Source organism: Myzus persicae, unplaced genomic scaffold (assembly GCF_001856785.1).
Source record: "Myzus persicae strain clone G006 unplaced genomic scaffold, MPER_G0061.0, whole genome shotgun sequence".
NCBI lineage: Eukaryota > Metazoa > Arthropoda > Insecta > Hemiptera > Aphididae > Myzus > Myzus persicae.
In genome coordinates, this window is record NW_019100825.1 from 197,717 (window position 1) to 212,749 (window position 15,033).

Below are 15,033 nucleotides of genomic sequence, written 5' to 3' on the forward strand. Positions count from 1 at the left end.
GTAAAATGCAATAAGTGTAAAATTATTCGTGTTGTATAGTTGGGTCTTATTAGATGGACCTTGGATTAAATGACAATATTTTCGATTATATACCTATGTAGTGTCCAATACTGTCGTCCAATTGTTGTCTTAATAGTAAAACACACTGTTTGAAAGCCACTATTTAAGGTTATCAATGAAAAACTCGAAGAAATCGCTCTGCTATGTATTATACATTTCGAGTGTACTCACCTATATAGGCATTGCGGACTTGTTAAATTTGAATACAGCTATACATCATTTTAATATATGTGTACTACATAAATAATATAGTACCTATATAAGTAATAAGTATATTTTATGACAGTATTGATATTAAAGTATTTTATTAGGTATACCTACTAATATTAGTAATAATACAGTAGGTTGAATTGATTTGGATAGAATACATTGCTTATGAAAATGCCATTTTGTATATAAAATAAATTAATGTACCTGCTTTAAAAGTTTCAAATACCCAAGAATAACATTTTTAAATTACTTCATAATAACTAAAATTGTTTATTCTTTGTTTAAATATCTAATTTGGACCAAATTTGAACACTTGTCTATATAAAAAAACTGTGTAAATCATTTTTAGATTTTTTAGATAAAGTATGAACTACTTATGAGAAACTTGTTTTAAATATCCAATCCTTAGCTATACAAATTTGACATTTTATAATTTTCTATCTTTATAGACTATAAAATAATTTGTTGATCTTGATTAATTTTGTCAAAATTTGAACTTTAAATGCGTATAAAAAAAAATCTTGGCTTTTTATCTGTAACTACTATTTAAAATGAATATAGACATTTATTTAATATTAGTGAAAATTACAAAATAAATAATTGGTGAAAATTTCAAGTACTTAAGGTTATTTGTTTTTGAATTACAACAAAATAAGAAAATCGTTCCATAAGAATATTCGTTTATTTACGGCTGAAAATCCAATGTCAAAAAAAGTTTGACCTTTAAACGCACACATAAAATTATTATGACATTCGGGTTAACTTTTTGTTTTTGCTGTAGGTAGGAAAAATTATTCCATGTTATTTTCAATTTTCAAATCTTACAAGTAAAAGAAAAAAAATGATAAACTTCTAACTCAAAATAATTTAATAATTTTCGTGATTTTGAATACATTTTTAAAAATTCAACTTCAATTGGTGATAAACAATTGTTATAAATTCACCTAAGTTAATTTTACTGAAATTTACTACATATTTGTTACCGATTTTCTATTAGTCTTACAGACATTGTCCCCGAGTAAAAAAATTATCGTGCCTTTATATGTCTTTTACAACTTCCTTTAATGAAACTTATGAGGAACTTGTATTAAATTGTCGATCATTTTACTTAATGAAAAAGTTTTATCCAGGAAAAAAAAAATTTTGCAAAATTCCAAATATTTCGAAGATGTTATCAATTTTAGAAAATACTAATATAAATATCAGGTGATAATTTCAAGTATCTACAGTTATAAGTTTTTGAGTTACACCAAAAACTAAAATCGATTTTTTCAACTATTGGATTTGCGTAAAAAATAGCATTTTTTTCACTGTTTTTGTTTTACAAGACGCTTTAAAAGGGTACTTTAAATTTTCAAGATGCTGATGTCTGGAATCGGATCATTTTCACTATCCCATATGTTAACGACAGTCAAAAAAAAATATTTATATGTATCGTTGTAAAATAATACATTCATCGCTCAGCTCAGAATCTTAAATAATATCAATAATATCCGAACAAATCAAAGTTTCATGATGTGTATTAGGTACGTCAAAAAATCATAATAAATAATAAATTGTAAGAACTAATAATTATAAAATATGTAGATTGTAGGTATATTATGTAGGTACTTATAATATTTTGAAATGTGAACTAAAATTATGTGACACGATTTGTAGATATTTAAGGTTTGTTAGCCTTGAGGCATTTACAAGCTATAACAGTAACATAAATTAATTTTTGCTGAAGAAGTTAATAGGAAAAGGTCATTGTGCAGGAGTGAGCACAAGAGGATAGGGGGAAGGGGGGTGCTGGGTTATGGGGCCATATTTGGGCGTAGAATTCTAGAGCTACCTTTGAATGAAGGGGAATTTGTAAGAATTTTCCTAAGGGCAATATTGTTTGAATTACATTAATTGTTAAAAGGTTATTTGATTTTTTATTATCTGCCTGCAATTGGAGTTTGTAATGTTTGTATGTTAATCTAAGGCGACCTAAGTACAATTAAACACACTTTTTACCTAACGAAAAGTATTTGTACGAAAATGGGTACACACATTTTGAATTTCAGTAATAACTTTTCGACAAAAGTACACCACCGCGCCGTTTTCTTGCTAAGTAGTCTTACCGTTTAACTATTGGACTATATAAGACTTGTATAGTTTCAATCTAAAGTGCACGCCCTCTAATACGTATTTGTCGTATGTTTTTCATATTTGTCATTTGTCAACAATTCATTCACTTTGTAAATATATACTTATTATCTATATCGCACATTATATTGCACCTACCTATGTTATCTAATATGTACATATAATTTATAAATAGATTAATGTAGGAATTAAGTAGGTACTGCAATAATGTGTCCTGCTGCTAGAACAGCTGTGTGTTTGTTGATTATAACTGTATTGAGTAGCACACATAGGCGTGTGAAAGGGGGTGCTGGCACTGCTGGCCGCTGGGTATGACTGGGCACCCTCGACATTTTATAATTGGAGCCTTAAAATGTAAGTCCCTGAGCATAGAGCCCGTATTATAATATTGATGTTACTAGAATAAAATGTAATTTTTTCTAAAATATGTGGAAAAAATAAATCATGTTTCGTGAAAAAAATAATAAAACATAAAATATTTTAAATTTGCATGGAATAACTTATTATGATTATAACAGGTAGATGTTATTGACTACAAAATTCCAAAAACAATAAATAGACATTGCAATCAACTTAGAAATATGTTTTAGATCCAAGGAAATGTATAACTAGGTATTAGTAATTAATAATTAATAATTATATACCACTGATCAATAAGTACATTGTATACATGCCTTGTTGAGAGAAGAGAACTAAGAAAAGGGCACAAGAATATTTTAGATACACCCTGAAATTCAAGTCAACTCACACCTACGGTGTGTACCTGTAAAATAAAATACTTAATATATTTTTAAAGTTTCAAGTAGCCATAAACCCACAAATAAATTTTAAATTAGGTACAACAAAATAATTAAAATCTTATTTATTACGTCATTCTTCGTTTAATTATTTAATTTTGTTCAAATTTGAATTTAAATGTCAATAAATCAAAAATATTTATATATTTTTTTAGATTCTTTGGTTACTGTAGGAACTACTTACACAAGGAATCTTGTTTTAAATGTTTCTATCCTCCCTAGCTATACAAATTTAACATTTTATACATTTTAATCACAAAATAATTTAGACATTTTCAATTTAATTAATGTTGTTACTTTTTAAAATTTGAAATTCAAAATACTTATAAAAAAAATCGTGAGGTACTTTCAATATTTTTAAGCTACTATTGTAGCAATGTATGAGGAGCCTTGTGTTAAATTTTCAAGCTATTTTACCCCCAAAAAATTGTATTGACATTTATAAATAACAAAACTTAAAAAGACAAATAGACAATAATAAAAAAAACATTTTGATAAAATTCCATGTATCTTCAGTAATTCGTTTTTGAATTACAACAAATTTAGAAAAATGGGAAATCAGATATAAATTTAAACTTTAAACGCTCTTAAAAATTAAATTAACTTTCCGGTGGACTTTTTTTTTTGTGAAACGTAGGCAATCTTATGAGGAATTTTGTATAACATTTTAAAATTTTGGATAAAAAAAAAAATGTTTATGAATTTCTAACTCAAAATAGTTAATTTAAGACTATGCTGTATATTGAACAGATTAACTATCTAAGTCTGAACCAAAATGGATTCAGATATCAACGATCAACAACTACTCACAAATTAAAGTCCCATCCGTGTACGAAAATAAACTGGAAAAATATAAGTATATCATAATAGTATTCTTTGTCTAATAACCTACAGTGCTCGAAATGGACCAGGAAGTATTGGAACGGCATTCCAGCTCGTAATATTAGTCTTTGCATCCGTTCCGGTTGGTTATATTTAGAATTCAAGAGTGAAAAAAATGCATGGCTATAAAATATAAACAGGCCAAAAAGAGTCAAAATAATGTTTTTAAAATTGCAAGTGTTTTCGGACAAAAATTCCGAAGCATTGAGGAAATTATTATTAACTCTTAATCAATTCGTACATTTTCATTTTTTAAGCGTAAAATATAATAATTTGAGTAGTATTACCACAACGTAGTTCTAGAAATCATACACCTTTCTACATCCCTCCTTCCACCTCTAATTACTTAGCAAATGAACCTATCACAAGATGATGACTCTTGTAAATGTGGACGCTTCCCGCCTTTGTATTAACAGAACATTATTACCTTATACCATACCTATTATGTATATATTTAACTTCTATGTATTTTGTTAGTAATAAGCCTGGTAATTTGCAACTTTAATTTAATTGTAAAACTGTATGTATGATGTATCTAATATTTTATTTCCCAGAGGGCTAGTCCCGTAAATATATAAAAATAAAATAATATGTATTTATCGTTTATTGTAAACATAAATTTAAAATTAATATTAGCAAAGGTAGGTAGCGTAGGTATCTAGGCATATCCGCATACGACATATTCGTACTTTTTTATTTCGGGCACTGCTGATAAGGTTTTGATGAATATCACAACCATAGACCTATTAACAATCGACTAATTAGTTAATAGTGTATGATCACAACAATACTTAAAACTTAAAACTTAACTAAAGTTAGTAAATTTATTAACAACTTTGTAAAGTAAAATTTAAGCACTAGGTACCTATACAATTTGATCAATCTAGATGAAGTCAGAATTTATGTTTTTCTAAAATACATTAAAAAAATACTAGTTTTTTTCAATAATTTTATATGGTTTTTTAAAAAAAAAAAACGTGATGAATTTGTTGTTAACCAATTAAAAATCATAGTTAGCTTAATATATCATTGTTTTAAAATAACTACTAAGTATCAGTCAAGTAATCCCAGTATGAGCCTTACCAAACATCTTCTCCTTAGGATAGTGGAAGGCAATTAATTCAATGTCAAGGATTATAGTGTGATATTAATATATTATATTAATAATGATAGCAAAGATTTAAAAACAATAATCTAAATGAAAAGTAATATTTTACAATTTTTGCAAACATATTTTGATAAAACCGTCTGTATAAATCAATAATATACAATCATTAAGAGAAATATTTCTATGTACCCATAGGCATATAACAATACAACATGTTTATTATACCAATATGGCAATATCATAATAGAAAATGATAATACATAATTTAACTATTTTAATTTTAAAACAACAATCAATATTTAAAAATAATGCAAAAATCAATTTAGAAGTTCAAAATTAAGGTTATTTAACTCTTCACAAACTAAAAAATATACATTGTAATACATTTTTTTACTGTCAAAGATCAACGTAGTTATTCTACGTCATCTTTATCTCCTTTATTAATAAATATAATTAGTATTATCTATAAGATACTTTTTTTCAATTTAGTATTACTTATTTTCACTTAGCATAAATTAACCGGAGACATTCAGTTGTCATTTCGTCTTCATTGAAAATACTGTAAGACAGTAACACCAAATTGAACAACAAAAAGTTAGTTAAAGCCTTATTCAATTCACTTGTAATCGATTTGTTATTTAATCCCATGACCTTAGATCATATACAATAGAACTATGTGCATATTGCTTGTGTACCAAGCTGTGTCATAATCCCCACTACCCATTTCATTTCAGGGAATAATGTGTCATTGTGCCAACTACCGCTATAAAATAACTAATACGTAGAGGTTATATCAGACACAGAAAATTATTAAGGGAGCTCCATTGTATATGATAAAAGATTGTAATACTATTTTAAAGACGCAAGTAGGTAATTCCACCCGTAATACATGCTATAACTGTACGATCATTCAAATACACAGTTCAAGATATTATATTTACAATCACTGATTTTCATGTTTATTACCCAATATTATTGTTACAAACTTATAAAAAGTCATTTGATGTACACAGATATAAGAGTTTTGTCAGAACCTTAAAATTAATGTAATTTTACGAAATATATCATTATGACCAGTTTTGTTATGGAAAATACCAACTGTATAAAAGTAGAATATATGTAAATATATATTAGAGTATAAGGCTAGTTTTTATTTATATTTTTTTTTTTATTTAACAAAATTTAACAAATTACATTTAATTTAATTATTAGTTTTTAGTTCAGAACTTGTTTTTCCTAATGTCTTAGGTAATTTTTTATTAGTAGAGTCTTCAAGTTCTCTGTCTTGATAGTAATGAGGAGCTACTTCACGTAGCCATTTACTCTCAATCTCCGTGACTTGTCTCATATACTCTTTAGTTGTTAATACTAACTCATGGTATAGAACCCATCTTGGGAGCTCTTCAAACAGACTGCTATTTGGATGAATAATAACAGTTTGATTATGTTTAACAGTGCGATAATGACCTTTTGACAGTCTTGCAATATGATAAAAATAACCGGCAGTTATGGCCTTAAACAAATAAATTATTTTTATGTATAATAAAAATAAAAATTTCTCATATAATTTTTAAAAATAACAATGTCATACTTTTCGAATATTAACAGTTTCAGTTGGATTTGATACTATATCCATTTCAACACGTTGCATTAAACCAACTAATTGATCTCTGACATCCCGAGCTCTGCGCATTGATCTATGTTGAATATAATTTTCATAACACCAATTTGTACTAAAATCTGTATTGGCCCATTGGTTATAAATGTTTAATAAAGCTAAATGATCACCACCTTGTGAAAAAAAATTTTTACGAGCTGTATCAGCTAAAATTAATTTATCTTTGGGTCGGTAAAATATAGCACTGTTCACATTTAACATTGCCGCTATGGAAGCAATTTCTTCTGAACATTTATACCTGGAATTTAAAAATATAGTTAGATGAATTAACATTAATTTTTTTCGTTATTTGTTAAAACGTTTAAGAATAATAATTGACCACTGTAAATTAAAATAATTTTTGTTTTTATTGTGATGCATTTATTAAAATAGTGCAATAATTATATATATCTTATTATTGTATATTACTTATAAATATTTTTAAATACAAATTAAAGATACTAACTTTTCAGATGCCAAGAGCATTTTTGCCATCATTGGGTCTAATGGGAATTCAGCCATACGACGTCCTAATTTGGTTAATTCACCCTTGTGATTCAATGCACCCAATGCATAAAGTTGTTCCAATGCAAGTACCTTAAAAAAAAAGAATTTTTTTTTAAAAATTTAGATTTCATAAATAAAATAAATAAATAAATTTCAAAATAACTTACTAATGTTTCATGCGGGGGAGGATCCAGAAAATCAAAATGTATCAAGTCATGAATACCAAGAGCCTTTAACATCAATACAGCATTACCTAAATTAATTCTTTGAATTTCTGGAACTGTATTGTCTTCAAGTTCACTTTTATAAGCCCATGATGTATACAAGCGAAAACATTTACCAGCAGCTACTCGACCAGCTCTCCCAGCTCTTTGATTAGCACTTGCCTAAAGTATTAACAACAATAAAAAAAAAATTGCAAATCCATCGTTACAAATAACTTACCTTTGATATTGGTACAACTATTAAAGATTCCATGCCAGTTCGTGAATTGAAATTATTTTGTTTACAAAAACCTGGGTCAATAACATAAATAATATTGTCGATTGTCAAAGAAGTTTCTGCTATATTTGTGGCTAAAACAACCTAAAGTGAAATTTATATTATTATTACTATTGGATGATTAAATTTAACTTCAAAAAACAAAAAAAAATAAATATTAAAATTACTTTTCTAGCATTGGGAGGTGTAGGCTCAAAAATTTTGGCTTGCATCTCAGTAGGTAAATTACTATAAACTGGTAATAAAATCAGTTCTTTGATTTGAGAGCCAAGTCTACGAACACGCTCCTGCAGTAGTTCATTACAAGTCTCAATCTCCTCCTGACCAGTTAAAAAGACTAGTATATCTCCAAGGGGCTGTGTAACATGTATCTGTAATATAGATACAACACAGGCATCAATATAATCCGCCTCAGGTGCTTTTGTGTAGTATATATCCACAGGGAAACGTCTTCCTATAACAGACATACAAAAATAGATTTAGTATTTACACAAAGAAATTATACAATTATAACAATGTTTACCAGGTATTCGAAATATAGGCGCATCATCAAAAAATTCAGAAAACTTCTGGGCGTCTAAAGTGGCACTAGATATTAATAATTTCAAATCTGGTCTGAATCGTATAACATCTTTTACTAAACCAAATAAAATATCAGTGTGAAGGGTACGTTCATGAGCTTCATCTACAATCATCACACTATAAGACTGCAAATCTGGTTCAGACAAAAACTCTCTATGCAATGTTCCGTCAGTCATGTATTTAATTATAGTGCGCTCTGAAGTGCAATCTTCAAAACGTATACTGTAACCAACCTAAAAGTTGTACCAAATGTCAATATATTAATTTTTACTTCTTTTTAAAATATTATTAGATTGTTTACTTCGTTTCCAAGTTTAACAGACATCTCTTCAGCTACACGAGCTGCCACTGACATAGCAGCTACTCGTCTAGGTTGGGTACATCCAATTATTTTGTTATTTTCTGTGAAACCAGCTTCATGTAAATATTGAGGAATTTGTGTCGTTTTGCCAGAACCAGTTTCACCTTCTATGATAAGTATCTAAGTAAAACAAAATAATTTAAATGTTATAATTAAATGAAGTGTTAGTTGAAATAAAATTAATACTTGATGGTCTTTAATGGCTCTTATTAGATCTTTTTTGAATTTATAAATAGGCAAACTCTTTTTTGTCTCTTCTATGTTAAGTTTTTTCTTTTGTTTTTCAGTTATTTCAGGTTTTTCCTGAAAAGCAAAAATTAAAAAAAAAAACATTAAATATAAATTATTTTGTCAAAAGGTATTAACATACATCTTCCTGTGTGCCAGGTAAATTTGCAGTTTGAATAAAATCTATTTGATTATCAATCAATAATTCATATTGTTCTTTTTCTTGTCTTTTAGCACCAAATTTATAAACAGCAGAAGACATCTGTTCTTCTTCCCATTTTTGTTGTTCAGTAATTGGTGCTTTATCAACTTCCATCTCATACTCCATCTGGTCATCTTTAATATCTTGAGGCATCCGATAACGCTGAACATTTTCAAGTTCTCTAGCTTTTTCATGTTCTTTGGCGAGACTCAATAACTTCTTTTTGTGTTCACGATCAAAAATTTCACGTTGTGATAAACTAGATAAAAAATAATAATTTAATAGTATATGTAAATCTACATATCTAAAATATAGTTAAAACTTACTCTTCAGTATCAAATAAATATTCATCGTCTATGATATCAGCTTCAAGTTCAGTGACCTTATCATCTTTTCTTTTTTCGAGATATTTACGACGAGACTCAATACGGAGTCGAGGAATGACCATTTCTTTCTCACGTTCATTTTCTAATTTTAATCTTTTTGCTGCCTCTTCGTAAGCTTTTTTATCTACCCAATTATTCAACGAATTATACATTTTTGTATAAACAATATAAAATATAACATTTATTTAGTAAATAGGTTATTGTATTATTATATCTAAATTATGTATCGAGTTGAATCAAAAATATTTTGTATGTATATACAGAATACCTATCATTATATTTGAAGCTTTTATTAAATGTATTATACTTGGTATTCGGTAAATTGGTAGCAAACAATTGATCGTCAATGAATTTATTGAGTGCAAATAGATCGCAAATACAGTTGGTCGCCCAAAATAATAATTGATCATCAAACAAACATTTTTACTTATTTAGTTATTTTAGTATACTAATTATATAATTAATATTTAATATACAAATTTCCTAGTTTTATGTTTATTATTTTAGAATATTTAAATAATCTTACTTCTTTATTTTTAAATAACGAACAATAAATAATGGACTATTATAGGTACAATATACTAATATTTGATACAAAATTTGAACTGGAGTGACAATAACTTCGATAATCTTGTACGGTCGTTATCGACTTATCATCATCTATATTCCGTTCATCATACCAATTTGTCATTACATACTTGTGTTTATTGGTATAATGCTGGTGCAATATTTTGTGTGTTGAGTATGTTTTTAATGTATTGTAATGGAATTTATTGAGAGTGAAAAAGGCAAATATAAATTTATTTATAATGGTTAATTTCATAATTTTCAACTTCAACTTTAAATTTGAATTATATTTTTTAAATTTAATTAATTGTCATTATAATCATATTTCATGAATTATTAACAATGAACAATGTAATATGTAATTTTTATTTGATCTAATTTAAATTAAAATTTTTTTTTAATGTTTGTTAAGGAAATGGGGGTATTAAATAATAATTATGTAATTAGTATAATAAAATAACTAAAAATTAAAAATGTTTGTTCAAATATCAATAATTCTGGCGACCAATTGTATTCGCAATCAAATTTGCCCGCAACCAATTCACTGCAATCCATTAAATTTTATTAAAATAATTTATTTTAAACTAATTGTGTTTATTTTTATTATCATCCCTACAACTCATTTTAAAATATAAAACTATTATTATCCCTAAAAGTTATTTTAAAATATAAAATAGGCGCCTATCAGAATTAAATAAACATATGTTTGCTATATCATCCATAAATGAATTTGTCATTTAAATAGTAATATAAATTTAATTATTAACATTTTATATTCTATTAAGTATTTTAGAATTTATTTAAAATTGAATCAATATTGTGATTCATCCAAAAGGTATTAAAAATAACACTACTTTTTATGTATTATAGTATGTTTATACAAATCGATACTTCAAAAGCAAAATTTATATTTTTATTTCCTTAAATACAGTAGTAGAAAAAAAAGAACACGGTAAAAAAGAACAATTTTTAAAAATGTAAAATATGATACTAATTGATTATGAAAATTAAAAAAATGCATACATTTCAAAATTAGTGGGTAAAGTGATCACTTATTATGCACACATTAAAAAATTTTAAATACATCAAAAATAATCAAAAAAAATATTACAAAATTATTGAATTCCTTAAAAACGGTCGGTATCCAATCCCCCTAACAAAAATGTATATTTAATTATATTTAATTTATTGTTAGTTGTTGATTGTTATTATTATTATTGAAATATAAATATAATATAATATAAACTCATTTTTTTTGCTGTTTTTATTTCATAAAACTATAATAAATACAATATAACTTATGATATTATAGAGAGTAAAATGCAATTTTTATTGGGTACTGGAATTCCGTATGTACCTAAAAATTTTTAATGTGTGCATAAAAGTGATCACTTTACACACTAATTACAAATGTATGCGTTTTCTTAATTTCCATAATCAATTTGCATTATGTTTTGAATTTTTAAAAATTGTTTTTTATTGGTTGTTTATTTTTGCCTTGGTCTTTTTTCCGTGATCTGTTGAATACATATATATATATATATATATATATACATACTATTTCTGTAGAATGGGTAAATTAAAAAAATTAAAATATTATTGCAGCCAACTGCAATAACTGCACTAATCCAACTGGTATTTTATCAGTAAATAATCTGTAAGATTCCAATTTGAAAGCAGATGTCTTGTAAATATTTGTTTATTTTTATTCTTTACTAGGCCACTATTTTAATTTAAAAAATTCAAAGTTTTATTTTAAACATAGATTTTATGTTTTGTATACAATATGTATTTAAAATTAAAGAAAAAATACTTCAATTAAAGTACCTACAGATATCTATCACGGTAAATTAATAATCGTACTTAAGAGTGAAGACTTTTTGATTAAACAATGATTTAAAAATTCTTAGACAATATTTTCAAAACATTCAGAATTGTTTCAAAAAACACAAATAAAACATTTTTCCTGGTTCTACTTAAACATTTTTTTTCATCACTCATGCGCCAAAAATTTGATGTCGAATACTGGTTGAATTATTGATAAATTACCTATTTACATCCAACGGATATTAAATATTTATTTTAAGGCCTGCGGGCAATTAAGTGGAGACGCCGCTACACAGCAAGCAGAAAGGTTACGGTCAAAATGACAGTAATATAATAAATGAACGTATTATTATTTCATTAAGTTTTGTCTCAAATATCAAATACTATTTTTATAGCTGGACGATGGGTTACTTCCATGTTGTTCTATATTAAATGTTTGGAGATGCCTAGAACAGCAAGAACAGTTCTCTATAGATTAACATAATATCAATAAAAGAATTTTCGAGTTGGCAGAGACATGACTGCATGACATAAAATGGTATCTATCGCTCAGGCAAGAAGGATATGTTAATCTTGTGCACATTGTAGTCATTGCCTGACATGGCCAACAAACGTTGCCCACGACTGAAAAAGCTCAATATTTCTTGCTTGTCACACAATTTATTATTGAAATGCACAAGTAACATTAACTAAATGATGGATAAATAAATATCTGATGCATAAATAACGATATAAATCATGAACTTCGTATTTTGTTAAATATTTTTATTTGCGTAATTAAGGACTTTTAATACAATTTTAATAATATCTACAAGACTTACCGGATCGAGGAATAGCAATATTACGAGTTCTGTCTTTGTCTTTTCTTTTGAGCCTTTCCGCAAATTTATCACGTTCTCTGCGATCCTCTTCACTGTCACTAGAAGCCATCGTTAATATTAATACTTAACAAAAGTAAATAAATGCTAAGTAAATTGTTTTGTGAAAAATTAAAGTTTAAACGTACGAAATCGTAATGTTTATTGTTTACAGTTTACGCTGATAACTCCGGCGGCCGAAATTGTTATCCGTTTTTCCAGGTTCCACGCCTTGCGGTGATAACGTCGATGGCGGTCGCGCGGTTATACTTTTCAAACTTATGATGTATCATTTTTTACAATGTTTTACCATTGTCTTATGGTTTTACTGATCTGCAGCCACTATTGAACATTAGTACCTATTATTATTTAGTATTTACTCATTATTATTCGGTTTGAAATTTGAACATTGAAAAACTACTTCAGTGAATTTACGTTATAAGTGTTTATGATATTTATAATAAATATTAATTACATTTGACTTGCAATAAGTATAAATTATAATTGTGGTAATCAAAATATCTAGTCATGGTAGATTTCGAGTGAATATTTTACAGTCACATTGCACATCAGGGCCAGCGGAGTATATACATATATATATATATATATATATATATACATCAGTATCCGGCTCATTAACTGTATTTTAATATTACAGATATATCTATAACAAAATGGTATGGCCAATATTTAAAAGAAATTAGCTTTAAAATCATAAATATTAGTATTGACAAGTAAATTATGTTTTATATTATCCTTGAAATGTTAAACATTTCTGACTACCCCCCCCCCCTGACATTTTATAATATATTCGCTTTATTATATTCACCCAAGGCCGGAAGGCCCTAATTATTAAGTAAGGACCCCAATAAATTGGTTAGTTTGCGATATTCTTTTGATATGGGTATGAATAATTTTATTACCTTAATACTCAAGTACTAAGTTTTAAAAGCTTTAATTAAAACTAGTTCTACAAGTATAAAAACTGAAAATCAAATATCAAAAGCACAAAGTAAATGATAAATAGCGTTAACGAAAGTTGCCAATGACTCAAAATAACAAAAACTTTGTTTTCTATCAAAAGAGAACTGACTGTGTATATGTCGTTCACTAAAAGTTTGAATAATTTCTCAAAAAATGGTACGTTAACAATAATTTATATAGACGTACAGTTAATTTTAATATTGTTTTTACATTACTTATTTCTCTTGTAAAGTTATACACATACCCTTTTTTTATTTAGATAGAGTTTTAATAAATGTTCACTGTAAGAACTGTACCTAATCCTAATGACTTTCAAAATTCTTATGGCCACTAATTTTTAATGTGCACAAAGAGTCATAAGTCATAACTTTATCAATTCAAATGTTGTTAACTTAATTTACAAGACTCACAAAATATGTTGTAAAATTTACAATTGAATGTGTCAATATTAATAAAAAACCCTTTTTATTTTTATTAATTCTTATTCAAAATTCTTACACAAAAGCAATCCAAAAAAACTGTTAGAAAGTGGTTACCGCTTTGCTGTGCAATAGGTGCCGTGTAAGTAACTTTAATGGATGTATTAAATACTTATAAATTTGAATTTAATTATATAAAATCATTGAACAAGAAAAACGATTCTGAGCGAAGACACAGTCTTTTAGTCTATATATTACAATAAGTATCTATATTTTATGATATTAATTATTATTCCTATTAATTATTAAAACCAGCGGTACCTACCTATTTTTCTTTTATTATTGATGATTAGTGATACAATATTGGCTATTGTCTATATTTATCAATAATAATGATCGATATTAATTTTTTCAAGTTTTTGTATAATAGTACATAATGTTGGCACCTCATTTGAAAATCAGTGCACCTCGAAGTGTTAAAAAATAAAATACAACAGTCTCAGTAGAGGTTAAAATATTTTGAAGACTAAATAGTTTAAAATTTTTAGTAATTTACATTTTAAATCACCATGGTGGGAGTTCGTCTCTCGAAGTTTCCCGCATTTTATATTAGTCATTAGGGTACTCATTAGACATAAATGTTCTCAGTTCTGCATTCTCTAATTTCCACACCCCCGATATTTCGCGGTTTCTAGTTGTTTTTATACTGGTGAATTTATCATTATATGTATACATTTATTACCAGCTATTAAGTCATACGGAATA

At 26.8% G+C, this 15,033-nt stretch overlaps 1 protein-coding gene across 1 annotated transcript; it reads right to left on the reverse strand.

Moving 5' to 3' along the window:
- Nucleotides 1–5,520: 5,520 nt before the first annotated feature.
- On the reverse strand, nt 5,521–12,938 carry LOC111026319 (putative pre-mRNA-splicing factor ATP-dependent RNA helicase DHX16). Its single transcript, XM_022304379.1, has 12 exons — nt 12,830–12,938; nt 9,555–9,738; nt 9,169–9,487; nt 8,985–9,101; nt 8,739–8,918; nt 8,379–8,670; nt 8,023–8,309; nt 7,799–7,939; nt 7,522–7,740; nt 7,314–7,444; nt 6,782–7,106; nt 5,521–6,703 (listed from the first exon to the last, which is right to left on the reverse strand). Exons 1-12 carry the CDS (start codon nt 12,936–12,938, stop codon nt 6,392–6,394), a joined length of 2,616 nt encoding a protein of 871 aa, XP_022160071.1. The 3' UTR covers nt 5,521–6,391.
- Nucleotides 12,939–15,033: the final 2,095 nt, after the last annotated feature.

What these genes read in the sequence shown, in the direction of transcription:
- LOC111026319 (XM_022304379.1), bottom strand. Translation starts at nt 12,938, where the DNA reads ATGGCTTCTAGTGACAGTGAAGAGGATCGCAGAGAACGTGATAAATTT. An exon ending in GCCTATATTTCGAATACCTG is followed by an intron (nt 8,310 to 8,378) that starts GTAAACATTGTT and finishes TGTCTGTTATAG; the next exon opens with GAAGACGTTTCCCTGTGGAT. An exon ending in ATGCTCTTGGCATCTGAAAA is followed by an intron (nt 7,107 to 7,313) that starts GTTAGTATCTTT and finishes TTTAAATTCCAG; the next exon opens with GTATAAATGTTCAGAAGAAA.